The sequence below is a fragment of the Canis lupus genome, chromosome 6, assembly GCF_003254725.2.
Source record: "Canis lupus dingo isolate Sandy chromosome 6, ASM325472v2, whole genome shotgun sequence".
In the NCBI taxonomy this organism is placed as follows: domain Eukaryota; kingdom Metazoa; phylum Chordata; class Mammalia; order Carnivora; family Canidae; genus Canis; species Canis lupus.
Genome location: NC_064248.1, coordinates 37,467,501 through 37,482,580, shown reverse-complemented (window position 1 = coordinate 37,482,580; position 15,080 = coordinate 37,467,501). Strand labels below are relative to the sequence as shown.

The window sequence follows — 15,080 nt, the reverse complement described above, 5'->3', positions numbered from 1 at the left end:
TTGGTAAGCCCCCCACATTTGCCTTTCTTTCTGATCTTAATATTTTCAAAAGGTTACAACAGCCGTTAAGTATTGCTTCATCTAAAGCAAGACTATTAATTCAACCAGTGAGCTGTGATTAAAAATTGTACCCCAGGATACTTAATGACATGGGGAAATATGTGTTCTGAGACAATAAATACAGTTAAAAATGTAAAGACAGAATTCTAAAAATAATACATAATTTAACAATGTTTAGATAGGTAAATAAACACACAGAAACCCTATGCTGACACATGTTAGCGTGGTAACAGGTGTTATCCCCAAACAATACGGTGATTTTAAATTTGCTTCTTCTCTGTGTTTTCCAAATTTTCTATATTGAACATTATTATTATTATTATTTAAATAAATGCTATTTTTATAGTAAGTTAAAACCCAAGTCAACAATGAAGTGAAGCTGAGCTGGACACAGTGAAGATGTGTCCAGCTCCCCCGCTCCAGGTGTGAAGAGGGTCGGCGCTTCGAGGCAGGACTCCCAGGAGGGGATACCTGGATGGTGATGGTGCCTTTCTCAGCGTCCGTCTGTAAGTGGATCTCCATTTCCGGCAGTGTCTGGCCTTCAGACAGCAGCTTGTGACGCAGCTTTTCCAAGGCATCACTGGCATTGGAGACCAGCTCCCGTATAAACACCTACAGAAGCGGGAAGATGACGCTAGCACCGTGGGACATACCGGTCAGTAGCACCCGAAGTGTGTGTTAAAAGTTGGGAGACAGGGTAGCCCAGGTGGCTCAGCGGTTTAGCGCCACCTTCAGCCCAGGGCCTGATCCTGGAGACCCGGGATTGAGTCCCACACCGGGCTCCCTGCATGGAGCCCGCTTCTCTCTTTGCCTGTGTCTCTGCCTATCTCTCTCTCTGTGTCTCATGAATAAATGAATAAAATCTTAAAAAAAAAAAAAAAAAAAGTTGGGAAAGAACTGTCAAAGAATACTGTGGTTTTGTCTTTTTTTTTAAATACTCAGTGTTTTAACCATTAAAGACCTCCCACTTTCCCAGAGGCTTTCTCTAGCACAGGTCCCAAAATGACTCAAGGCCCAGGCTTCTCCCTGACACAGCTTGAAGGAGTAAACTCTAACCCTGCTGCTCCGTCCTGAAAACGGAGCAGGTGCCAATCTGTTACATCAGCTCGAACTTTAAGATCCTGGTGCCATTGCTTCCGGCTCAACTCTTGGCCAGGGATGTCAGAATATGCCCTAACACTGTTTCTTTTACCTCCTGAAGATGGACTTCATGGCTTCCTGTAGTGAAGGCCTACCATGTGAGGGGAGGAAAGGGCCACAGAGCCCAACTACATATCTGCGTTGGAGAAGCACCTTGACCTCAAACAGACCTTCTACCTCCACATGAGGGAGGAAGTGTGGTGATGTGACCCCAAGAGAACAGAAGCTGAAGATCACCAGGATACTTGAATATGGTATGCAACAGCACAAGCCTTGAAAGTACTTCCTAAAAAGTCCCTTTTAACTTTGGAATATTGTGCTTTACTCTTCCTCAAAACTCCTCTCTGCATTCTAGCAATATCGAGCATGGAAATGGACCACTTATTCTTGACTTCTCCCTCCACCTGTCACTCCTCACCGCCACTACCACAGTAATGAAGCCCAGGACCCCATGCCCATACCTGGGGGGATTCTAAATGATCAACAAAAATTAACTCCTGGAGTCAATCTAGCACAAAGAATCATCTGGGCCTATCTGTCCATGAAACCTAAACAGATTTTAGTAAAATTACTTTCGTTGGTAGCTAAGATCCAGACCTACCCAAATTTAATGTGTTCTCACAGCTTTATACTACCTGGCATTTTCTTAGAAGAGCATAAAAATTATTTTCTCAAAAAGAAACCCCGCTAATACTAGGAATGATTAACAGGTACTGCACCTCTTTTTCTGAGTACAAGGAACGGGCAACAATGTCCAGAAGCTTCTTTGTTTCAGCCTGGAACTCATGTTTGGAAACGGAACCTGGTAATGAATCACAGACACGACCAATAAAGTTCAGTTTCTATTTTCATGGAACATGCTACGCAACATTCAAGAGAATGTTTCAGGTACTAAGTTTTAAACATTTTTTTCTTTTCTTTTTTTTTTTAAACATTTTTTTCAAAAGAGTGAACAAAAGGGTGCCTGGCTGGCTGAATGAGTGGAACATTGCACTCTTGATCTTGGGGCCGCAAGTTCAACCCCACATTGGGTGTAGAGATTACTTAAAAATAAAATCTTTTTTTTTTAATTTTTATTTATTATTTATTTATGATAGTCACAGAGAGAGAGAGAGAGAGGCAGAGACACAGGCAGAGGGAGAAGCAGGCTCCATGCACCGGGAGCCCGATGTGGGATTCGATCCCGGGTCTCTGGGATCGCGCCCTGGGCCAAAGGCAGACGCCAAACCACTGCACCACGCAGAGATCCCTAAAAATAAAATCTTAAAAAAGAAAGTGAACAAAAAAAGGAAGGAACAAAGGCACTGGGGCTCTGAGGCAGGAGGAGGAGAATAAGCCAGTGGTCCCCTCTCTCCACAGTAAGGGGTAAAGGGAGCCTCCTCCGCTTCCCATCACTGAGACCTGTCGCCTCAGGGGCTACCTCGAGGGCCTGTCCAGGCCAGCACTTCCCAAGGTGCTTGGAGGGGAAAGACGAGTGGCTCTAACAACCAGACCCTGGGTTCTAACAACCAGACCCTGGGTTCTATTCTTCAAAACCAAATTTGGTTTTCAAATTATTTAGATAGCAAATGAACAAGAAAACCTCACTTCTTGACCCAAACATCAAAGACTATGTTGTCATCTCCTGTGAAAGCCAGAAATAGACTCACTTGAGGACTGGCTCCAGATTGCTTTTCTAGACTTCTGAGTTGACATACAGCTTGAGAGTGCAGTCCTGCATCGACAGGGCCAATGCTGGGTTTACACCCTGCTTCCCTGATTATTAGCAGATGTGCCATGAATCACGACCACTCAGGGAAGGTGGCTGGCCGCAAGCTCACGGGTGACCACCAGAGGGGGCAAGACGCACCAGGATGGCCGTCAGAAGCTCCCTGCCAAGCAGGAAACGGAGGATGCTTTGTTTTGGGAAACCCTCCCTCCAACTAAGACCTTTCGTCTGAAGCAAGTGGGCGGCTCTATCAATCACTGCTTCTGCCTCAGAAACTTCCCCTTCTAGGCCAGCAGTGGGCCTATGCAGGCTGCACACAGTACCCTGAACGGTCTCGGTGCTGCTGATGATGGAGTGCAAGGGCTCCTCCGTCTGGTCCTCAGCAGCCTGCGAGCTGAAGAGCCGGCCAGCGTGGAAGCTTGACGCAAGGCTTCGCCTGGGGCTCCGGGACTGGGCTGGAGTCCTCCAAGGACAAAGAAAGGGTTTTCCTAGAAAGACAAACATGAAGAACAAACATTTAGTAAGACACTGGAAACAGACGTCTGGTGGGTCCTGCAAACATTAACGTGGCGATCTCTAAGGCAGGCCATTGCTTGAAAGACCCAACATCACCTGAAGAGATGGAAGTGACTGAACGCTGAGCGGCTGGTGGGTACTTCAGACGAGATCGGGCACTCAGGGAGGCAGGGCCATACACGGTGGGTACTGCAGTGTACGTTCTGGTAACATATCCTCACACGTATCAAATTCCAAGAATGAACCCCAACTAAGGGGCAGAGGCCTCTGTCACCAGTGCCCATGTGTGGCCCCGGACAGATCCTGCACAAACCAACAGAATTCAAACAGGCCTCGGCACACCCAGCCCCCACCCCTACTCCGAGCCCAAAGCAACACAGGCCAGCCTTCCTTACCCTCTGACAACCATGAACAGGGGAAGGAAAAAAGATACCCTTAAGAGGGATCCAATTTTTATATGAACGCTCCGAAACACTCTCACACGTTCTAACGAGCCCTCAATGACTATCTTCCCTTTTGTCCAAAACTGTCAATTTTTTAAAATTAGTGTATTTAAAAACTGAAAACCAGGGGCACCTGGGTGGCTCAGCAGTTGAGCATCTGCCTTCAGCTCAGGTCATGATCCCGGGGTCCTGGGATCGAGTCCCACATCAGGCTCCCCTTAGGAAGTCTGTTTCTCCCCCCACCTATGTTTCTGCCTCTGTGTGTCTCTCATGTATAAATGAATATTTAAAAAAATTAAAAATAAAAAATAAAATAAAATAAAAACTGAAAGCCAGCAAATGATCTCCTCTACCTTGTAATCAGGAAAGGGACGCACACTGTCACACTCTGCGTGCAGCACAGCGAACAGAGAACCCAGTGTGAGGGCAGGAGGCAGACATCCTCGACTTGGCGCGGCCGCCCGCGGCCTGGCGCTGCACAACCATCCTCCGCGGACAGCCGTCGTCCACCCGGCGGGACGGAACCCACACTCTCCAGCAGCCCCTTGGGACAGCATCGCTCACCTGACTCCAAGACTCCCAGGCCAGGACTGGCGCGACGGAGGAGGTACTTACTGCCCAAGGCTTTCAAGGAGACAGACCGGACACCCCAAGCGCCCCCCGCTGTGCCCCACACACGTCACAGTCAGAAAGGAATGATTCAGAGTGTCCAGAAAGGACCTGGAGGTTTCAAAACTCAATCAACTTCCACATTCCTATGAGGTATAAAAATTTGCCTTTTCTTTAAGCTTATTCCTGGATTTCCAAATAACATGACCTTTGCACAACACCTTAAAAACATTTAAATATTCAATTTTGGGATCCCTGGGTGGCGCAGCGGTTTGGCACCTGCCTTTGGCCCAGGGCACGATCCTGGAGACCCGGGATCGAATCCCACGTCGGGCTCCCGGTGCATGGAGCCTGCTTCTCCCTCTGCCTGTGTCTCTGCCTCTCTCTCTCTCTCTGTGACTATCATAAATAAATAAAAATTAAAAAAAAAAAAAGAAAAAAAATATTCAATTTTCAAACAGCCTAAATATTTAATAATCTGGGCCTAATTGCATTGTTCACTTTATCCACATAGTTGAAAAATATAAAAAAAGAACACACACCTCACAGATTATTTCATTTCTGTCTACAGAGCTCCCTATTCTTTTTAACGAATGGTATTCCACTGTAATGGGTAAGTACTTAGTGTTCAACTGATGGATGTTTAAACTGTTTCTAGTCTTATGCCGTTAAAATAATGCTCCAGGTAGCTCAGTTGAGGAAGCGTCTGCCTTCGGCTCAGGTCAGATCTCAGGATCCTGGGATCAAAGCCCCGCATCAGGCTCTCTGCTCTGCAGGGAGTCTGCTTTTCTCTCGCCCGCTCTCTCCGTTTGTGCTCTCTCTCTCTCAAATAAAATCTTTAAGATTTTATTTATTTATTCATGAGAGACACAGAGAGAGAGGCAGAGACACAGGCAGAGGGAGAAGCAGGCTCCATGTAGAGAGCCCAATGTGGGACTTTATCCTGGAGTTCCGGGATCACACCCTGAGCCGAAGGCAGACACCAAACCACCAAACCTGAGCCACCCAGGCGTCCCTCAAATAAAATCTTTGAGCCCAGGCGGCTCAAAGGTTTAGCGCCACCTTCAGCCCAGGGCCTGATCCTGGAGTCCTGGGATTGAGTCACACGTCAGGCTCCCTGCACGGGGCCTGCTTCTCCCTCTGCCCATGTCTCTGCCTCTCTCTCTCTCTGTGTCTCTCATGAATAAATAAAATCTTTTAAAAAATTTTTAAATAATGCTCTGAAACGTCAAAGAATTATCTACCACATGTCACCCTCCTTTATGGACAAAAAGAGATGATACAAAAAGATATGCATGTTTCCATTCTTCTGTGCAGAAGAAACAGTCAGGATAAACCAGAAACCTGGGAGATCATGTCACAGGGCTGCTGGAAGAAAAGTGGCACACACTGGGTGGCTAAAAGCGGAAACCTAGCCCCTCACAGTTCTGGAGGGCAGAAGTCCAACATCAAGGTGTGAGCAGGGCTGGTTCCTCCCAGAAGCTCTAAGGAAGTTTGGTCTACATCTCTGCCAGCAGCTGCCTGGCTCCGATCTCTGACCCTGTTGTCACATGGTCTCCTCCTCCCCGTGCGCGTCTTCCCTATGTCCAGATCTCCCTGTCAGACACCAGTTACACGGGATTTGGGGCTCCCGCTAATTCGGTACACTCTCATCTTTTTTTGCATCTGCAAAGACCCTATTTCCAGATAGGGTCACATTCACAGGTACCCAGGGGTAGGACCTAAACATATCTTCTGGAGGCACACAATTCAAACCACAAGAAACGGACTATCTAGAAGGGCTGCGAACTGTGTCCGGGGGTCTGTGGCAGAGCATCAAAGACTGGGCAGCGGAAATCACAGAAATTTTCCATCTCAAAGTTCTGGAGCCTAGAATGCCAGCACGGCTGGTTCCTTCTGAGGCTGTGAGGGAGAATCTGCCCTCAGCCCTCTTCGATTCCATAGCCTCAGGTGTCCCTCAGCTTGGATATGGCATCTTCCCTCTTGCACATCAGACTCTGTATCCAAATTCCACCGTTTTATAAAGACATGGTCATCCTGAACCAGGACCCACCCTAACAGCTTCATCTTAACTTGATGAACTGCAAAGACCTCATTTCCAAATAAGGTCATATTGACAGGTCGTGGAGGTCAGGATTTCAACATCTTTTGGGGAAACAACACCTCAACTCATAGTGGGCACATGGGAACAAAAGAAAGAGTGGGGAGTTGGGGACAGGGGAGCAGAGCCGAGGGGCATGTGACTTTTCTGAGCCCGCCCCTTCGTATATGTGACTCTCAGTACTACAGTTCTCACGCAAGCAGCAAGGAGTACGGAGGGGCACCTGGTGTGCATGGGGGACATTCCACAAGACAGAACCCTAACAAACACGTGTAACTGTGTTATGAACAACAGAAGCACCCTAAAAGCCAAGAATTATCCCAGGTGACTTCAGAAAAAGGTGCTGTGGTTGTGAAGTTAGCCTCAGAAAGCACTGCATATAATCACCGCAGCAGAATCTTAGTGCTTCTGAACCTGCTTCACGCAGACACGGATCTGGCAAGTAAGTACCTGGTGGGGCCCGAGTCAGGAGGAAGCAGGTACCAAAGCGGGGGGGCCAGCTTCATGCGGAAGTGGAGGCACAGTGCGGCCACGAGATTCCTCCTGACTTACGGCAGGGGTGCAGGAACCAGTATGGGGAGCGGGGGTGTGAGTGAGTGAGGCCCGCAGGCGGGGGAGGCCCAGCAGCAACGAGCTAGGGAGGCCCAGGCCTCAGGAAACATCGCGGTCCTGGGCACACTGTGTTGGACAGTCACCCTCCCCAGCATGCAGACCTGGGTGCCTAAAGGCCGTTCTCCACAGCCCTTGGAGAACACAAAGATGTGCCAGACGGAAGGAAGGGCCCCCGGGGATTGGGTGCTTCGAACGGGCACAGGCTCCAACTGGAAGGTGCCTCCGAAGGCAAATCCTAGGACTCTGTGAGCGACAAAAGGATGACAGTAACGGACTGCAACCTTATAGCCGGCAAAGGAAATAAGAATGTCAAAAAAAAAAAAAAAAAGTTAGTCCATGCTTAAATGACTTATCAATACATGGAGGAGAAAAGACCTCTTCCTCACAGCACAATTACAATGAACAAATAAATGTATTACGAATGGTGGAAACAGTCAGCATCGGGCAAGCACGGTAACAGCTATGACAGGTATACACTGTTGAGGTGTTAAACGTCCACGAGAATATCTGCATAATCTCACAGTATTCCCCAAAGGACACCCAAAACAGTTGTTTGCCGTGAAGAAAGTGGAAGATACCTCTTGACCAGGTAACCACAATTGCCGTCACCACGAACAAGACTGGTCAACATCCTGAAATCCTGGTGGGGTGGGAGGGCATAGCCTCCCTTCCCTTGTCTTCTTGCCAAAAATGTATCTCTGCCTTATATTACATGTTGACAAATTGAATTTAAATTTAAAAATGTGAAAAAATATATATTATAAAAATAAAAAACAAGGAGAAAAAAAAAACACATCTCCACCTAATCATAAAAACACCATCAGACAAACCCAGATCAAGGGATATCCTATGAATTAACAGGCAGTCCTCTTAAAAAAATGTCACAATCCTGAAGGATACACACAGACGGAGGAACCAGGAGAAGGCAGAAAGGAATGAGAAGGCACGCAGACCCCCCTGAGGTATGGGGTCCTGGACAGAGGAGGACACGGATGGGTAACACTGGTTCAATTCGAATAAGATCAGCACATTAGTCAACAGTGCGCCACCACCACTACTTGATTTCCTTTTTTTTTTTTTAAGATTCCATTCATTCATTCATGAGAGACACAGAGAGAGGGGCAGGCAGAGACACAAGCAGAGGAAGGAGCTCCATGCAGGGAGCCCAATGTGGGACTCGATCCCAGGACCGTGGGATCACGCCCTGAGCCGAAGGCAGACGCTCAACCGCTGAGCCACCCAGGCGTCCCACTACTTGATTTTCTAGTCACTGTACTGTGGTTACCTAAGATATTAACACTGGGAGAAACTAAGGGAAGGGAAGCCTGTTATTACTTCTGTAACAGCCCTGTCGAGTACAAAATATTCCAAAATAACAAGCTTCAAAAATAAAAAGCAGCACTCTAAAGAATATTCTCGTACACACATCATTTCATTCGTGCCCGGACACACATCTGAGCACACATGTAGATGTTAGGGTCACAGGTCCCAGGTCACATCCAGTTTACACTGTGGTCAATGCTGCAGGTCACCCTCCAGAGACCATCAGCTTACACTCTTGGCAGCAGCATGTGCATGTGTGTCACCTTGCACTCCGGCCAAGACACGTTAGAAAAACTTTGGACTTTGGCCTATTGGTCAAGTAAAAATTTTGCTATAGTTTTTGTTTACATTTCTCTCATTACAAGCAAGACTGAGCACCTATCCATATATTTTTTAAGATAGGATTTTGGAAACTTTTTTTTTTTTTTTAAATTTATTATAGTCACATACAGAGAGAGAGAGAGAGAGAGAGGCAGAGACATAGGCAGAGGGAGAAGCAGGCTCCATGCACCGGGAGCCGAGCACAGCCTCAGACTCCATGAAGTTGATGCAGCCATGCTAGGCGAGGTGAGCAGCCTCCCAAAATTTGTCCTACTGATAAAGGCCTTCCTCACTCCAAGATTCAACAGTTTCCCCATGTCTCACTTTCCCTATTCCTGTTGCTTTCCCCACTGAGTAGGATCTTTTTGGAACGATTTGTTATTCACAATAGGAGAAACAGGAGTCCTCCTTGTTAGGGAAAAGAAAAAATTACTAATCCGTATTTCCAACCAGGGCTTTCAGACTTTCCATTATAACTGCACGACAACTGTAACCAACAGCACTATTAAGAGCATATTTGATTGAGAGTTAACTTCCCACAGGGACTGTAAGAATAAACCAACAGTGCAGTCAATCTGCCTGATGCAGATACAAACACACTATCTGCACAGTAGCTGTCCTCATGTTTCCTCTACACCCTGCAGGAAAAACCACAAACCTCAGGGCTGGTGGCAATGCCTGCGTGTTAATCTGTTTGGTGGTTTGGGGTGGCACAAAATGGGAACAATAGTTTGATCTGACATCCCACACAAACCTGCCAGTGCTCATACTGTTTCCTCTGCCTGCAAACACATCCCTCTCTCTGCCCAAACTATTTCAGAGTCCAGTGTGAAGTCCTCCCACCCCCAGCACTTTGGAACCGCTTCTCTCTACTGTGAATTCACAGAACTTATTTCCTATGCCGCTCATTTCAAACTGCTGCTCTAAGCCAGCTTGTGGCATTTCCCCTCCCCTCCCCTCCCCTCCCCTCCCCTTCTCTTCTCTTTTCTTTTCTTTTCAGCTCCATGCCCAGCATGGAGCCCAGTGTGGGGCTTGAACTCAACCCTGAGATCCATACCTGAGCTGAGATCAAGAGTTGGATGACTGGGGCACCTGGGTTGTTCAGTTGGTTAAGCAGCCACCTTAGGCTCAGGTCATGATCCCAGGGTCCTGGGATTGAGGCAGCCTGCTTCTCCCTCTCCACCACTTGTGCTCTCTTGCACTCTCTTGAGCTCTCTCTTTCTCAAATAAATAAAATCTTAAAAAAAAAAAAAAAAAAAAGAGTTGGACACTTTACCAACTGGGCCACCCAGAAGCCCCTTTTATTACTGGCTTTTTGCTCATGTAGAACATGTCTGTATTTCTTAGTATCAAACAAATGAAGGTGAGAGCACCCGTACTTCTCCATACTCCATGGCCTCTAGTGCAAAAGCAGCTCTCGTTTGCATCACTGCAAACATCACCATGCTCAAGAACAGTCCATCTGGGAGCTTGATCAGCCAAAAGACAGTGTTAGTGGTCTGGCAGGGCCATTTCTCACTAGGAAGCAAGAATTAAAAATGCAACTGCCTACACGGGCAGCCAAGTAAGGTAAAGGAGTCAAAACACACTGGGGACTTTCCTTTTTAATCACTCATCTCCCCTCTACATCAGCCATTGTTCTTACTATGGTTTGTCTCTTTAAAAGATTTTATTTATTTATTTATTTATTTATTTATTTATTTATTTATTTGTTTGTTTTATTTAGAGAGGCAGAGCACATGTACAAGCGGGGGTGGAGGTGGGGGCGGAAGGAGAAGAAAAGGAAGAAAAGCAGACTGCTGAACAAGAAGTCCACGTGAGGCTCAGATCTCACAACCCTGAGATCATGACCTGAGCTGCAATCAAGAGTTGAACGCTCCGGACACTCGGGTGGCTCAGTGACTGAGCATCTGCCTTTGGCTCAGGGTGTGATCCCAGATTCCTGGGATTGAGTCTCACATCAGGCTCCCCTTGAGGAGCCTACTTCTCCCGCTGCCTATGTCTCTGCCTCTGTCTCTCTCTTATGAATAAATAAAATTTTTTAAAAAAGAAAAGAATGGGATGCTTAACTGACTGAGCCACCCAGGCGCCCCTGTTCTTACTATGGTTTTGCTTCATAATGACATCTTAAGTATAGTACTTTAGATATGGACACACTTAGTATTTTAAGCCATGAGAAATATGTAGACTGTTCAGACTGTTTTCCTGATTACATATCCCAAATGGACAGTCTCCCTTTTTATCACATGTGGAAGAGATAAGAATAATTTAACTTTTTGTCTTTACTAGAGAATGCCACTGCCAGTACAGCAGAGTTACAGCCTCCAACCAAACTTCCTGTGGATAACAAACCTCCTGTGGGTAACAATCATAAACTCAGGAACCACAAAAAAGGACCACCTAAAAGGCTCTGAAGAACTCATCAAAGACAAGCAGGTTCTGGATGAGAGCTGACACTTGGAGGAAGGGAACAACACAGAATGGAGGCAGGTTCAACAAAGGGAGGCTGGCTGACACACACAATGTATATTTTTTTCTGGCCTAAAGAACCAGAGAGATTAGAGTAACCATAAAGGGTGAAAGGTAGGGATCCCTGGGTGGCTCAGCGGGTTAGAGCCTGCCTCTGGCCCAGGGCCTGATCCTGGAGACCCGGGATCGAGTCCCACAATCGGGCTCCCTGCTTCTACGCTCATGTGCTCTCTCTGTCTGTGTGTCTCTCAGGAATAAATAAATAAAGTCTTAAAAAAAAAAAAGGGTAAAGGGTATGTGTGGGGGTGGGGGGTGTCCCAGAACGGAGAGTCAGAGAAAGGGAGCTCCCAGTTCAGGGAATAAATTCTTCTAAGTCTCGGAACATCTGGGTGGCTCAGCAGTTGAACCACGCATGTGTGGGGCTAACTGCAAACAGCCCATTAAGGATAAAAGAATCAAACTCTTCTGTTTGCAGCTTGAGTCCAACCCGTTTAATAGCCCACTTTAAAACAAGAAATACTCTTCAGAATAATACAAAAGAAGAAACTCCATAAGAGGGCAGCCCGGGAGGCTCAGCGGTTTAGCACCGCCTTTGGCCCAGCGTGTGGTTCTAGAGACTCAAGATTGAGTCTTGCGTCGGGCATGAAGCCTGCTTCTCCCTTTGCCTGTGTCTCTGTTTCTCCCTCTCTCTGTGTCTCTCTTGAATAAATAAAATCTTGAAAAAAAAAAAAAAAAAAAGAAACTCCACAAGGTAACATCCACAATATCCAGGATGTAATAACAAGTTACTCTATGTACAGAGAAACAGGACAGCGTGACCCCTGCTCAAGAGAAGGGTCAATCCATATAGATCAATGGAACAAAATAGAGAACCCAGAAATAGACCCTCGATTCTATGGTCAACTAATATTCAACAAAGCAGGAAAGACCATCCACTGGAAAAGGGACAGTCTCTTCAATAAAAGGTGTTGGGAAAATTGGACAGCCGCATGCAAAAGAATGAAACTAGACCACTCTCTTGCACCATACACAAAGATAAACTCAAAATGGTGAAAGATCCAAATGTGAGACAAGAATCCATCAGAATCCTAAAGGAGAATGCAGACAACCTTTCTGAACTTGACCACAGCAACTTCTTGCAAGATACATCTATGAAGGCAAGGGAAACAAAAGCAAAAATGAACTATTGGGACTTAATCAAAATAAAAAGCTTCTGCACAGCAAAGGAAACAGTCAACAAAACTAAAAGACAACCTACAGAATGGGAGAAGACATCTGCAAATGACATATCAGATAAAATGCTAGTATCCAAGATCTATAAAGAAAGAACTTACCAAACTCAACACCCAAGAAACAAATAATCCAGTCATGAAATGGGCAGTAGAGATAAACAGACATTTCGCCAAAGAAGACATACACATGGCCAACAACCACATGAAAAAATGCTCCACATCACTTGGCATCAGGGAAATATAAATCAAAACACACTGAGATACCACCTCACACCAGTGAGGTGAAATTAACAAGACAGGAAAAAACAAATGTTGGAGAGGACATGGAGAAAGGGGAACCCTCTTGCACCATTGGTGGGAATGCAAACTGGTATTGCCGCTCTGGAGGTTCAAGAAGTTAAAAATAGAGCTACCCTATGATCCAGCAATCACACTACTGGGTATTTACCCCAAAAATACAGATGACACCTGCACCCCAATGTTCATAGCAGCAATGTGTCCACAATAGCCAAATAGTGGAAGGAGACACGATGTCCTTCAACAAATGATGGATAAAGATGTGGTATGTATACACAATGGAATATTACTCAGCCGTCGGAAAAGACAAATACCCATCATTTGCTTCGACATAGATGGAACTAGAAAGTATGGAGGGTATTATACTGAGTGAAATAAGTCAAGTGGAGAAGGACAATCATCATATGATTTCACTCATACGTGGAATATAAGAAATGGTGAAAGGGATTATAAGGGAAAGGAGGGGAACTGAGTGGAAAAAATTAGAGAGGGAGACAAACCATGAGAGACTCCTAGGAAACAAAGGGTTGCAGAAGGGAAGATGGGTGGGGGGATGGGGTAACTGGGTGATGGGGACTGAGGAGGGCACTTGATGAGATGAGCACTGGGTGTTATACTATATGTTGGCAAATTGAATTAAAAAAAAAAAAAAAAGAGGGGATCCCTGGGTGGCTTAGTGGTTTGGTGACTGCCTTTGGGCCAGGGTGTGATCCTGGAGTCCCAGGATTGAGTCCCGCATCGGGCTCCCTGCATGGAGCCTGCTTCTCCCTCGGCCTGTGTCTCTGCCTCTCTCTCTCTGTGTCTCCCATGAATAAATAAAATCTTTAAAAAATAAATAAACAAAAATGAAAAAATGAAAAAACTAAGAGAGAGAGAGAGAGAAGGGTCAATAAATGGAGACTGGTGCCAAGAAGAATCAGATGTTGGAACAAAAGGTTTCAAAACAGTCTTAAGGAACACCTGGGTGGCTCAGTGGTTGAGTGTCTCGAGTCCCACATCGGGCTCCTCTCAGGGACCCTGCTGCTCCCTCTGCCTCTGTCACTGCCTCTCTGTGTCTCTCATGAATAAATACATAAAATCTTAAAAAAAAAAAAAAAAAAAGTCCTAAATTAAAGGTGGGAAATTTCAGAGATATATAACCCCTCCCCCTTTTTTAAGATTTTATTTATTTATTCATGAGAGACACACACACACACAGAGAGAGGCAGAGACACAGGCAGAGTGAGAAGCAGGCTCCGTGCAGGGAGCCCGACATGGGACTCGATCCTGGGCCCCAGGATCATGCCCTGGGTTGAAGGCGGCGCTAAACAGCTGAGCCACCCGGGCTGCCCAAGATATATAAACTCTTAAAAGAAGAACCAAGTAGAAATTCTAGGTGCAAAAAATAAAGTAACCGAAATTTAAAAATTAATTAGAAAGCTTATCAATCAAGGGGAGACACCAGAGAAGACTCTGTGAACTTTAAAAAAAAGACTGACAGAAAAAAAAAACAAAAAAAAACAAAAAAAAACAAAACAAAAAAAAGACTGACAGGAATTACTCAGTGTGAAACAGAGGGGAAAAAGATTAAAAACAAATGAACAGGGGATCCCTGGGTGGCTCAGAGGTTAAGCGTCTGCTTTCGGCCCAGGGCGTGATCCTGGAGTCCCGGGATCAAGTCCCACATCGGGCTCCCAGCATAGAGCCTGCTTCTCCCTCTGCCTCTCTCGCTGTCTCTCATGAATAAATAAATAAAATCTTTAAAAAAACAAAAAACAAAACAAAAAAACAAATGAACAGGGTCTCAAGCATGTGTGAGACAACAGAAAAAAAAGTTTTACATACATGTAAATGGAGTTCCAAAAGGAGATGGGAAAGAGAATAGGGCAGAAAAAAATATTTGAAGAAATGACTGAAAATTTCCCCCAAAGTTTGTGAAAGACATACATTTACAGATTCAAATGGTAAATGGTAGTGGTTCAAGTGAACCACTACCAGGATAATTTCAAAGAAAAGCACCCAGGCATATCATAGTCAACTGCTGAAAACCAAATAAAAAGAAAATCATGGAAGTAGCCAGAGAAAAGCAACATATTACATGGAAGAACAATAATCTGAATGACAGCTAACTTTCCAGAAGGCGATGGTACATCTTTAAAGTCTTCAAGAGCAGACAGGCAGGAAAACAAATGCTACAATTCTTCAGGCTGAGTGGAAATGCTCTCAGATGGAAACCTGGATCTTTAAGAAAGAAGGCAGAGAATCAGAAA

General features: G+C 45.6%; 1 protein-coding gene across 1 annotated transcript in view; it reads right to left on the bottom strand.

Moving 5' to 3' along the window:
- The window catches only part of TRAP1 (TNF receptor associated protein 1), a 51,882-nt gene that overhangs the window by 18,835 nt on the left and 17,967 nt on the right, over positions 1-15,080 (bottom strand). The window contains exons 2-4 of the mRNA XM_025416708.3: positions 3,232-3,396; positions 1,920-2,002; positions 532-672 (exon numbers count right to left, since the gene is read on the bottom strand). Of these exons, the coding sequence (XP_025272493.1) occupies positions 532-672; positions 1,920-2,002; positions 3,232-3,396 (389 nt within the window). The remainder of the gene's footprint in view (positions 1-531; positions 673-1,919; positions 2,003-3,231; positions 3,397-15,080) is intronic.